Source organism: Miniopterus natalensis, chromosome 15, assembly GCF_054644295.1.
Source record: "Miniopterus natalensis isolate mMinNat1 chromosome 15, mMinNat1.hap1, whole genome shotgun sequence".
NCBI lineage: Eukaryota > Metazoa > Chordata > Mammalia > Chiroptera > Miniopteridae > Miniopterus > Miniopterus natalensis.
This window is the reverse complement of record NC_142095.1, coordinates 20,518,690-20,531,562: the sequence shown is the minus strand read 5'-3', so window position 1 is coordinate 20,531,562 and position 12,873 is coordinate 20,518,690. Positions and strand designations below refer to the sequence as shown.

Genomic DNA, 12,873 nt, shown 5'->3' with positions numbered 1-12,873 from the left:
GCTGCTATCACCTGTCACATTAGTGCTTCAGAGCTTGGAGAGAGACGGTCTCTGCACTCCACCCCATCTGGCTTCAAGGCGCCGTTTCCTTGGCATTTGTCCCACAAATGGGTTCCCCCTGGGTTTGTTGGCTAGTGAGGGGCTGCTCCAATCTGTTCACTTGCTTGGTGCTCCTGTCCAGGCTCCATGTCCAAACAACACAAGGAAGCAAGACTGGGGAGCACGCGATGGTGCCACATGTGAGGAGCAAGCAGGCCCAGCACGCTCTACGAGCGAGCATGGCCTTGGCCATTGAAGGTGGAGGGAGCTGGCTCCAGGTGACTCCTGACTTAGGCTTGGGCAGGTTCCCTCCACTCACCTGCCTTTTCCTGAGCAACCAGTGAAACACCCCCAGGAAAAGCACCCACCAGCTGCAAAGCATGGGGTGTGGAACATCAGAATCATCTGACACAAGGGGAGGACTTGGGCTGGACTCCATCAAACACAGGAGATATTCTGAGGATGGCCACAGTCTCACAGTGGGACTGTGTTTCCCGACGGTTCATGCAACGACCAGTGAGGGGAGACGGACTCTGGCGATTGCAGGGCAGCCTGACCTGAGGACTCATTGCCACGGGCTATGGCTGACCTCTGTCTAGACCAACTGCTGTCACTCAAGAGGCTTTCAGATGGGGCCAGTCAAAAAGGGCCTCTAGTAGGGCCTGTCTGCCAAGATTACCAAACTTCTGATGTCCTGAGGGATTCAGCGGGCAGGCCAGAGCTCCAGCCAGCTTGTAATGAGATGAAGATGCAGAGACACTGAGCTCAAGCCACCCCCCCACTGGCATCCCGTCAGACTACAGCTGACTTCATGCCCCTATTTTTAGCCCAGTGGGAATATCTGGCAGGCTGGAGTGTCTGAAAGAACCTCTCTTCTCCACTCTGACCAGCAGGACACTGGCAGGCGAGGCCCTCCAGTGCCCTCGCCTGTCCCATTTTGGCAGCTTCAGGCCTGAATCAGTTTGCCAAGGGGCTCAGGTGTCCTTGGGCTCAGAGCTGCTGGAAGTTGGAGCAGGATGCCCACCCAACTGCTGTAGAAAAATCCCCTTGAAGATGAAGCCCCACTAAAGAAACCCGAGGAAGGCAATCAAGGCCACTCACCTTGGATTCCTTCTTCTTGATTTTCTGAGGTAGACACGGTCTCTGAAGAAAGACAATCTGCTTGGTGGACACGTTTCCCTCCCTGTAACACACAGGGAGCTGAGAATGAGCAGGTTATCCTTAGGGGAGCCCCAAACCTCACAGACGCTGCGGTCCCTGACTTCACCAAGGCTGACCACCCTCAGAAAGGAAAGCTGCCACCAAATAGGAAGAAGTCAGAATCAAGAAGCCCCCCACTCTCCCACCCCGGCCATCCACCCTTGCTTCTGGGGGGCTATCTCAGGGGCCCAACAAAAGCCTGTGGGCGTCCCTGCAAAGTCAGCTTCACAGCTAGAAGCTCCCTCCCGTTGATGTGAAATAACAGGTAGCATCTTGGCCAGATGATGATAAACTGGCTTCTTTACTGAATCTCAGAGTGGGTGCAGGCCTCTTCCAAGTCTGTCTTTGGTGGTAAGGCCATGGAGGGGTCGGGCTGGCCCAGCATGGGCAGGAAGATGAGACTTGGATGAAGAGCTCTGCCCATCAGCCATCACAGGGACAGCTGGTGGAGGGCTGGCTACACACAGGTCCTGGCCGTGCCTGATTCGCCCTCACTGAGCAGCAGGGCCACAGAGCTCCTGAAGGCACACAGATGAAGGCACCAGCAAGGCAGGGAGTGGCAGTAACAAAGCCAGCGGGGGGATGCTCAGGAGTGCGGCTCATTTTTATGGCCCAGTGCGTTCGTTTTTCCCCCAGGAAGGCAGGACCTCAGGCAGCTTCTTTTAAAGATGATAGAAATATTGTGAAGGGGATCCCTGTTTTCTCCCCTGCCTCCACCTTTCTGATCACTTTCTTAAACCTCTATTTTGCAAACATTTTCTCTGCTGAGGCAACGTGTCACTACACGAAGCATCAGAGCAAGGAGGGAGAAAACCCAAATTTCCTATTTTATTCTGGGGCTGGGCTGGGTGATCCCACATATAATGTCTCATTTAGGCATCCACAGTGTTTCCAAGGACTGGGACAGACACCTTTGTAGATGGGAAATGAAAGCTCATTAAAGGAGCAGGCTCGAGAGCACATGGCCAAGATTTAGGCTCGGGTCTGCCTGGTTCAGTGCGTTCTCTCACTCCACCATGAAGGGTCATTTAAGGCACAGGGAAGTGGAGGGTTAGGAAGAACTGTTCAGCAGGTGTGACTATCCTGAACAGAGACCTGTTTGCACCCTCTGGGCTCAGCTCAGAACCAGCTGGGGCTTCACATTCAAGGACATTCTCATTGTGACTCTTGTCCTCTGGCTTTTAGACCAGTGGTGGGCAGGCATTCTTCCATCTCATGGGCTGGGAAACAAACTCAAAGAAGCGACGTGACTTGACCAAGGTGGCAGACTCAGGACTTGGGTTCAAGTCTGCAGGCCACAAACCCAGGGTCCTTTTCTCTCTGCTGCATCACCCTGTGCCCATCGAAGTCTTGGCTCCCAGTGGCCAAGAGGCCCAAAGGTGGCTGCAGACTGGCTCCTGCAGATACACAGGCCCACCGTATCCTAGTGTCGGGAGGGAGACATGTTGAGGGCCCAGATGGGCTTGCAGAGGGACCCAGGAAAGGCACTGATTGTCACCAGCATTCTCTACCCTCAGTCTGGGCCCTAGAGCTGCACACCCCTGCCACCTGCCTAGATCACCAGCCTTACCCCACGCTGTTCATCACCCTGCAGTGGTGGGTGCGCGGCAGGACTCAGGGCAGGTAGAGCACTGAGGGCCACAGGCAGGGGCACCCCTAGAGGTGGGCAAAGAGGCAGCCTGGTGCAGAAGGAGTCCTTGATTCTCCAACTGAGGTTCTAGACCCAGGTTCTGCCCCTTAGTGGTTGTGTGGCCTCAGGTATGTGACTGAGCCTCTCTGAGCCTCAGTTTCATCATCTATAAAACAGGAATCATATCGATGCTTACAGGATAATTAGCAGGACTAGTTTAGATAGCAAACCCAGATGGAAGACCTCTTAGTGCTGGGATGACTCGGACAAGCTCATGGCTCAAAGGACAGTGGGCAGAGCTGAGGGTGGACAAACCACCATGAATGTGAGGTCAGAAGGAGGGCCACAAGCAAGAGCCCTGACTCCAGGTCCTCACATCTTCATACGGCTGCTGACCAGCGCCATGACATGATCATGGGTGGGCCTTTCCACCTTCCTGGGCACACTTTCCTTAGCTGAAAAATGAGTTCAACTTTCAAAAATCCTCCTCATGGGATTTTTGAGAAATGAGATTTTATACACAAAGTGCCTACCTAGCCTGGCACAGGGCACATAGTGGGTGCTGAGTTTCTTTTGCATCTGAGAACCCTGAGCCTCTTCAGTCGCTGGCTCATCTTTGACATGCTGGGCAGTAGTGATTCCCTGACCAAGGCTCCCCATGTGGGAAGAGGGGTGCAGGTGAGAGCTCTGAGCTCTGGAGTGTGGGGGGGGTAGGAATCTGAAATCCTAGCTCTGCCACTTCCCAGCTGGAGAACTGATGTAGCCACACCAGCCTCACAGGCTTGATGCAGGATTAAACAAGTTATGTGCATGGAGTGCTTACTGGGAACAGTGCCTAGCACAGAGTGAGTGTTCAATACTAATAATGGCTGTTCTGTTACCTGTTAGTCTTGACAACGGGCGTTGGTAGCACACAGGTGAGCTGCCAGCCATAGGCTGCCAGCGAGTTCAGCAGGGGCACGTAATCTGTCTGCACCTCGACGCCCTAAAGGAGAAAGGCCGCTGTGAGGGATGCTGCTGCTTCAGGTCGACACCCGGGAGACCGAGAGGGGACTGTTCAGCCCGCCAGCTCAACAAAGCAGAAAGAGGTGGGGTGTCCCCAGCTTGGAGGCCTGGCTCTGATGATACTTAAGGAGGTCAGAGTCAAACCGCCAATGTGGGACCTCTCCTGGCCCCACCTCAGTCTGCGGAGCTGGCAAGGAATTAGAGCCCAAGGGTTAATCCATTAATTTTGTTTTATTCTCGTTTCACGGACGCAGCAGAATCTCCTCACCACAAAGACAAGTTCAGGGCATATGACAACACAGGCTGCTTGGGGTGATTTCAGAGAGAGTTGTGGGGAGAGAAGTTACAGCTGACAAATGATCAAGTCCTTCGCATCCAGCCCCAGCAGCCACACACACACACACACACACACACACACACACACACACACACCTGTGTTATGCAGCCTGCCATAAGGGGGTAAATGAATGCTTGCCTGTGTTTTATTTCAAATCGGCATGGGGGGCAGGAACACTTGCCCAACACTTGCCTTTGAATTTAAAAACTCAGTCCTGCTCCCACAGGGAGAGAACCCCAGCATGAGGACACTGTACAGGTTCTGCATCTCACTTTCTCCCTGCATCAGGCCTAATTTTTCTTTTTAAAAAAATATTTTTATTGATTTCAGAGGAAGGAAGGGAGAGAGAGATAGAAACATCAATGATGAGCGAGTCATTGATTGGCTGCCTCCTGCACGACCCCTATTGGGGATTGAGCCCGCAATAGGGGCATGTGTCTCGACTGGGAATCGAACCATGACCTCCTGGTTCATAGGTCAGCGCTCAACCACTGAGCCATGCCGGCCGGGCCAGGCCTAATTTCTTATTCCAGGCTCCTCACTAACACTGAAGTGCAATCCTGTGTCTACACTGGACTCCTCATCTCTGTCAGGTTGGTTTTTGAGCATCTCAACATGCATCCAGATTCCTTTCAACTGAGGCAGCCACGCGGGTTCATTCAGCTAGTATTTCGAAGCTGTGGATGAAGGCACGTCCTGGTGCTGCAATTCATAGTCCAGCAGAAGCAACAGCACATACATGCAAGAAACCAAAACACAAATGGCCTGTGGGCAGGGCGGCGAGGCTTCGGAGGCCAGCAGAAGAGGAAGGATGCAGCTCTTGCTCAAGGCAGGCTTCCTGCGCTCAGGGTTGGGCAGAGGGCGTTCCGGGGAGAACTCCAGCAGGTAAAATGAAAGATCACGCTGGGCTTAGACCACCCACGGTGGGTTTAACTGGGGGGGGGGGGGGCGCTGTGCAGAGGGGCCATTGTGGTGAGTGGCCGGCTGGTGCTGAAGGCCTTGTGGGAATAGGACAAGCTTGTCCAGCTGCCCTGGGCTAGAGGATTGGAGGAGAGACGAGGGAACAACCAACTCTGCCTCTCCAAATGGGTTCGAAGGCTCCTATCCCTGAGCACCCATCCCAGTGTGGCTACCCAGTCACCTGGTCAGCTGGCAACTAACCTTTGGGAGCAGTTTCTTCAACTGTATCAAATAAGTCTTGGCCCATGTCAGTGGTTCTCAAAGTATGCTCCCTGAGCCAGCAGCCTCAGCAACATCTGGGAACTCGTTAGAAATGCAGAGTCTTGGGACCCAACCCAGACCAACCAGATCAGGCACTGGGAGTGGGGCCCGGGAACCTGTGTTAAACAGAGTCCCCCCAGGAGTCTGACTCAGCGAAGGCTGAGCGGCTCTACCTAGGTAATCCATGAGGTTTCTGCTGGCGACAGAGGCCGTGGTGCGGAGGCCAGCATCCACTGGCTGTCGCTCAAACCTTCCCTTCCCATCGCTATCCTTGTGAGAGAAAGAGAAGAGGGACTTCTAAAGGACCAGCACTGTTCAAAGGGAAAGGAGGGGAGAAGTATGGGGAGAAAAGAAGGGGGGCAGGGGAAGGAGAAAGGAAGCTAAAGGAGGGGGAGCAGCAAGGGGAAGGAGGGAGGAGGAAAGGAGGGAGTGGTACAGGTGTAACCTATTTATTTACAGGAGAGGGATAAGAGGCACCTTATTCTGGCCCTGTCCCCAATCAGGCCAGAGATGGCAGCAAATGACCCAGCACCGCCCCTCCTTCTGCCTGGTCCCCTGGACATCTTGGGACCTCCTTTCTACACCAGCACCGGCCAGCATCCCTCATGCTGGGCACCTGCTGTGGCTGCTTCATCCTGAGAACCCCTGCCCCCAGCCCTGCACTCCCGACTTCAGGAGAGGAGGGAAAATGTTCATTCCACTCTCCCTAGCTTTGCGAGGTTATGATTACTTGAATAACCTTCCCACTTTATCAAGCACTGTGACAAACCCGCCACAATCAGACAGTAGCCATGGCAACCAGGACAAGCTCTGGCGCCTCACAAAGCCGGGCATGGCAGAACCGCGTCCTTTTCCTGGTGACTGTGGCCCGGCTGGGTTTTCGCAGGCTGCAGCCCGGACAGTGAGACAGTGGCCATCCTCTGCTACGCCCCACCCGCCTGCTCAGACAGGCCTCGCAGGCGCTGCTTCTATTTTGCTCTATTTTATTGCATTTTGTCACTATGTTAAAGGGAAAGACAGTGGGATTTCTCCCAAACAGTTTTTCCCCTCCGGGTAGGGGATATCAGCCAGAGGCCACAGAATCATAAAGACTAAAAGAAAAAGGGAAAACACAACAAAGCCTAAGGTTGCTGTGAGAGCTGAGGATTCATTCTCAAGTGTTAATATCTGGCTGTCACAGGATGGGTTGAAAAGTAAAATACAAATGGCAGGGGGTGAGGTGTTACACTCCGCCAGACTCTCCCACTCCTCCTACTACCTGGGCTGGTCTTGATGTAATTAACGTTCCGTGTGGTTTTCCACGGCGTCCATCAAAGCTGGCTGGCACATCATCAACACAGTAAGACGGCATTTCTAAAATAGGACATGAGCCCCATGCCATCCCTGGAAGACGCTTTCGAGTCCATTAGCAGAGAAAGATGATAGAAGCCCTAGATGGAGGGAAGGTTCCCTTTGATCTGCTTTTTCTGTGACACTCCAGTGAGGACAGAAACGCACAAACAGCACTCCAAAGCCAGCCTGCTTATTGAATGAAGAGAGGTTGCTTTCCGGGAGTAGGAGTGAAAAATTTTAATTAACTCTCTACTCTCCTGTGTGGATACGTAATCTCCCATCACACCTGGAGTGTTAAAAAAATGGAGCCTGTCCCGTGGCTCTTCCACTTGTATAAAAGGAATTCATTTGTGTTTACGGCTCTTTTTTCCTTTGTTCCCTATAATTTCTCGGGTGTTTTGCAAATCAACGAAAAGAAGCAGGCATCCAATGACAACCTTCTCCTACCCTCCACACATGGTGACAATGGAGGGTAGTTTATGAAGAAATGCACTTGTCTGTTGATGATTTTTTTTAAAGATCCCCCCATGCAGAGAAGTCATGAGGAGGTGACACATTGGTCCGGTGAGGAAGTTTGTATCCTGAATGTCAGTTGGCTCTTCCTTTTTCTCCTATTTCAACTTGTGGAAGCAATCTGGGAGAAAAGCAGCTTAAAAGGGAAGGCTTTGCTCCTTATATGTGGCTATAAATGAAGAGAAGAATTCAGTTTCCCATATCTGAAAAGTGTGTGGGACGAGCTCTGGGCTGGTCTCTACCTGAAAATAGTGATTAGGGACTGTTTGCCTCTGTTCCCGACAGCCACAGGCTGGGCCCCAGGTTTTCACAGAGAGGGCACCTGCAAAAAAAACACCTCTGTGTATTTTGTAAATTGCTACCAAAACACTAATGCCCAACACTATTGGCAGGGCACATTTATACAATGATTTCTTTACTTATAAATTCTAGATATCTTCTGATTTCCTACCATGGAAAATAAAGGCGTAACTCTTGCTCCCCTACACATTTCTCACTTCCTCTTTTTGAGTGCTCCAAATAGTTATAATGTACTTTTAATTAATTAATCAAAAGTAGGTATATATCTTACTATGAATTTGCAAATACTGCTCAACTCAAACTAGTTAAGTAATGTGCTGTGACTATATCTTCCTTTTTATAAATAATCTTTTCTTTTTCCTGGAGTTAGTCGTGACCTCATTTTTTTTCCATCTGCCTGGTTGTACAAGAACCTATCACTAATTTATTCCACATGTTCCAACACCTCTATTTGATACCCATCAGTAATTCCCATTTGCCTAAATATATTCCACTTTTCCCCCCCCACTGGAAACATCATTTCTGGAGCTTTCTGGAGCCTTGCTCCAATCTGGTCTGGTTGCTTTCCGTGCCTGGGTTCTCCCTCCATGGCCGTCGATGGCTGGTGTTTTTTACTTTCTTGGTTTCTTCCTCATTTTGCTGGAACACATTCTCTCGTGGCTCCTTGGGAATAATGCCCTGGAAGTCATTTGAGTCCCTGCATTCCTAGAAAGGACTTTGTCTTCACCCTTAATTAACAGTTTGGGTACAGAAGTCTGGGCTTAAATCCATTAAAAATTTCAAAGTATTGTTCCACTAGCTTCTAGATTTGCAGAATTGTTCTTGTGATATCTATTTTGATTATTAATATGTTGAATGTAACTAGTGGTGTTGCTTTTAGGATATTTTCCCCTATGAAGTTCCAGGGTTTCACAACATGCCTTGCTGTGGGTCTTTTTTATTCAAAGGGTTATATATACACTTGACGGCTTTGCAATCTGACGACTCTTGTCTTTCAGTTCTGAAACATGTTCTTTTTTTTCTTTGATAATTTTTATGTCTTTCATTTTCTTTCGTTTTCTTTCTTTTTGGACCTCCTATTAGTCAAAATGCAGGATTGATATTTTAATTCTATAACTCCACCCCCCCTTTTTTTTCTTACTCTTTTTATTTTACCTTCTGGAAAATTTCCTTCATTTTACAGCCTTTTTTTATTATGGTTTTAAATTCCCTGCTGCCCCCCAAAAGACCCAAAAGCTCTTTCTTGGCTTTTTTAATAGTATCTTGGTTTTGCTTCATGGCTACATATATTTTATCTCTTCATTTTAAGTGGTTTTTCTGATCCCTGCCTTCTCTCTATAGTTACCAGGTTGCATAAGGCAGAAATGGGGGCCAGGGATCTTACCACATACTATGTAGAGCCCTTACACAAAAGCCCTGTTTTCAGCAGCTCACTTCCCACCATCCCATGGTGATTTATGCTGCAAAGACCATAGCTTTTTCTCAGGTGCTTTAGGGGAGAACGGCTCCCTTCTACATCCAGGTTGCAGCTTCCTTCCCTTTGCTAAACCAACTAGCATTCCTCCAGGCACCTTCCATCTTCTAAAAATGTGTTGAAATTTCTCAACTGTTACTTTTTCTTCTTTTGCTCTTTTCATTCCTGTGGTTATCTTATCTATCATCTATCTATCTACAGTCAATTCTCATTATTCATGGGAGTTATGTTCTATAATGTTGCCACGAAAGCGGAAACATCTAATACTGAACCACTGCTCCTAGGGGAAATAGAGGGTTAGGTTCCTGCGCACCTCTGACCACAACTCCTTCATCCCCTGATCAATACAGAAGCTGCTTCTGTGTGTATTTCTGTTTAACGGCACCTCGTTTAACGTACATCGTTGATTCACTAACTTTGAACTCCTGGCCAACAGCACCATAACTTACGGCTGAACAAAGCTTATCCAACACACATATTTGCCCTATAAGGTACATACCTCGGAACACTCGACAGCACTTCGGCCCCGTGCTTGGGGATATTTTAAGCAGCAAAATCACCAAAACAAAAAAAGCACAAAAATGTGAAAAGCACTAAATATACCCTAAAGGGGACACTCATTTACAGTATGAGCTGAAACGAGGAGGCAGACTGACTCCTTAGCTGGGAACATGCACACTGGCAACTCCAATTTTTTGCTACTCTGCATATATCCACAGGGAACTGAAAGCCCCGAGGGTACTGCTTTGGGGATTACAAATAAGTTTTAGAAAGTAGGATCTGCAAATATGGAATCCGTGGATACTGAAAACAAACTATTATCTATCTACCTATCATTCCTTTAGTTTGTATCATTTCCCGGGGATTCTTCAGAAGAAAAAAGAATTATATGCCTGTGTCCAATCACCCACATTTGACACAACTTTATTATTTTTACTTTTTAAAATATGTTTTTATTGATTTCAGAGAGAGGAAGGGAGATGGAGAGATAGAAACATCAATGATGAGTCACTGATCCGCTGCCTCCTGCACCTCCCCCCCCCACCGGGGATGGAGCCCACAACCCGATCATGCGCCTGGACTGGGAACTGAACCGAGACCGCCTGGTTCACAGGCCGATGCTCAACCACTGAACCATGCCAGCCGGGCATATTATTTTAATTTTTAAAGGGCCTATTAGAAGCCCCTTTCTAACTAAGTTAGAATCCTGAAGCCATAAAGTTAAAAAATATTACATTTGGTGACATTAAAAACCCTTCTGCATGACAAAAGATGAGCTATGCAAAGTCACAAGACAAATGACAAAGTGGAGAAAATATTTGTAGCTCAAACAAAAAAAGGGTTCCTAAAAATTGATAAGAAAGAAAAACCCAGTAATCAAAATTTTTAAATGGACAAGGGTAGGAAGCGAGTCAGAAAAAAGCAATTTAAGTGGCCATCAAGCACATGACAAAAATGCCAAGTTCACAACAAGGAAAATGCAAATTCAAACCCACTGTATTGGTAAAAACCCCAAGGCTGCGAGGCAGCCAGCATTCTCCTACACGGCGGGCAGGAGGGCGGCTGCCTCAGCCTCATGGAGGACAACTTGACAGCATCTCTCCAGTGTACAAATACTGAAGTCTCCCCCTTATCTGTGGTTTTGCTTCCCCCCGTTTCAGCTACCAACGGTCAACCTAGGTCTGAAAATACTAAACAGAAAATTCCAGAAGTAAACAATTCGTAAGTTTCATACTGTGCTCCGTCTTGAGTAGCGAGATGACATGTTGCACTGTCCTGCTCTGTCCCTCCCAGTTCAACCATCCCCTTGTCAACCACTTCCTAGCTGGGTGCCAGCTGCCCTGTGCATGCTAGCAGCCGCTCGGGCGTCAGAGACACCACGCTCACATCACTCTTATTCCAGTCTACTGTTATAACTGTTCTGTTTTCATGATTAGTTATTGTTGTTAATCTCCTACTGTACCTAATTTATAAATTAAACTTTATCATGAGTATGTATATACAGGGTTTGGTACTACTCATGGTTTCAGGATCTTGGAACGTATCCCCCACAGATAAGGGGGACTACTTACTGTACATTCACCCATTGACCCAACAATCTTACTTCTGGGAATTGATCCTATGTATAAAAAAAATGGCAAATGCACTAAGTTAGTCACTGGAGAACTGTTGCAACAGCAAAACAATGACCACCCAAGTGTCCATCAAATGTTGAGTGTGTTAAATAAATATGTATTATCCATCCAATGGCCTGGGGGCCTGGATAATGGCTGCTCATGTGTTAAACCAAGGCACACAGGGCAAGGAGAACAGTGAGAGGGAATGAATCCTAGTTTAGACATGCTGAGTTTGAGGAACTCTGGGAAGGTCCAGGAGGCAGCTGGGTGAGATGGGGCCTGTGGTAGGAAGACTAATGCCCCTCATTCCCCAAAAGATGTCTGTGTTCTAATCCCTGGGGCTTGGGAATGTTACCTTCTATGGTAAAGGGGTTTGGTAGATGCGATTAAGTTAAGGATCTTGAGATGTGGAGATTTTCCAGGCAGGCTCAATGTGATAAGAAGGGTGTATACTTAGAAGAGAGAGGCAGGAGGAGAGTCAGACTCAGAGAGGGAGGTGAGAGGATGGAAGGAGAGGTCGGTGACTGCTCTGAGCAGGATGGCCTCTAGAAGTTGAAAAGTCAAGGAACAGATTCTCCCCTAAAGTCTCCAGAAAGAACACAGCTCTGCCAACGCCTTGATTTTAATCTCTTAAAACCCATTTTGGACTTCTGGCCTCCAGAACTGTAAGAGAATACATTTGTGCTGTTTTAAGCCACTGAGTTTGTAGTAATTTGTTACAGCAGCAGTAGAAAACTAATACACAATCTAAAGCCAGGGAAAGGTTAGGAGGCGTTGGCCAACACAGGGTAGATGAAAACTCTAGGAGGTGTGAGGGGGCTAAGGACTGGACCCCCTGGTGAGGGGAGAGAGCAGAAGCTGAATAAAAAACTGACTGAATGTGGGGAAGTCGGCTCTTGAGCAGCCCAGGGTGAGAAACAGGTTTAAGAAGATCCACACCATCAAATATCCCAGGAGAGCCAGCACAAGATGCCTGAAAAACTACCTCTGGAGTGGACAGTGAGGTCTCGGGACATTTCCAGAGTGAAGTGGCAGAGGGCAAGAGGTAAGCAGTGGCTGGTAGTGAGGACCAGACAGGGTGACCAGCAGGGTATGTAAACGTGGTCTCGGGAAATCTGGGGTTTGTCTTGACTGTGCCCGGGCTCAGCAGAGACCCTGGTCGCAATGGCACACGGGGATGCTAACAGCCATGCCCTCAGATGATGGAAACAGAGATCTGAAGGCGGGTGGGAGGATAACGCCAAGCCGGAGAGAAGGAACATCTCAGGTTTATTTATCAAATGGAAAGTGGAGGCTGTAACACTGGGGCAGGCTTGCAGAAAACTCTGCGGGTCCTTCAGTATCCTAAAAAGCAACACAGTACTCGGTGCCACTCTTGATTTACAAATCTCCACAGTTAATCAACCTGGCTTTATGCTGGGCACCTGGGAGGCTAAGGTGAGCTGCCTCTTCTCCATCCCACCAAGATCCTGGCCCAGGGGACTGGGGAGGGAGTAAGCACATGCCCCCCCCCCCCACCAGATGGGAGCCACCCCGAGGTGTGGTGGAGGGAAGGAGAGAGGAAGGAATGACTTGCCCTTCCCTTCTCTCGGGGGGGGGAAAGGGCAAACCCCTCAGAGGCCATGGAGGCTGCAGGAGCCCTGCCTTCCAGGCCCTCATCCGACCCCCCCCTCCCCCAGGCCCCCCTCCTGCAGGACCGGGGCCT

The 12,873-nt window shown here is 49.2% G+C and overlaps 1 protein-coding gene across 1 annotated transcript in view; it reads right to left on the bottom strand.

Moving 5' to 3' along the window:
- Positions 1-12,873, bottom strand: part of RFTN1 (raftlin, lipid raft linker 1) — a 167,549-nt gene that overhangs the window by 5,877 nt on the left and 148,799 nt on the right. Inside the window, exons 8-9 of the mRNA XM_016209276.2 lie at positions 3,751-3,854; positions 1,141-1,222 (exon numbers count right to left, since the gene is read on the bottom strand). Of these exons, the coding sequence (XP_016064762.2) occupies positions 1,141-1,222; positions 3,751-3,854 (186 nt within the window). The remainder of the gene's footprint in view (positions 1-1,140; positions 1,223-3,750; positions 3,855-12,873) is intronic.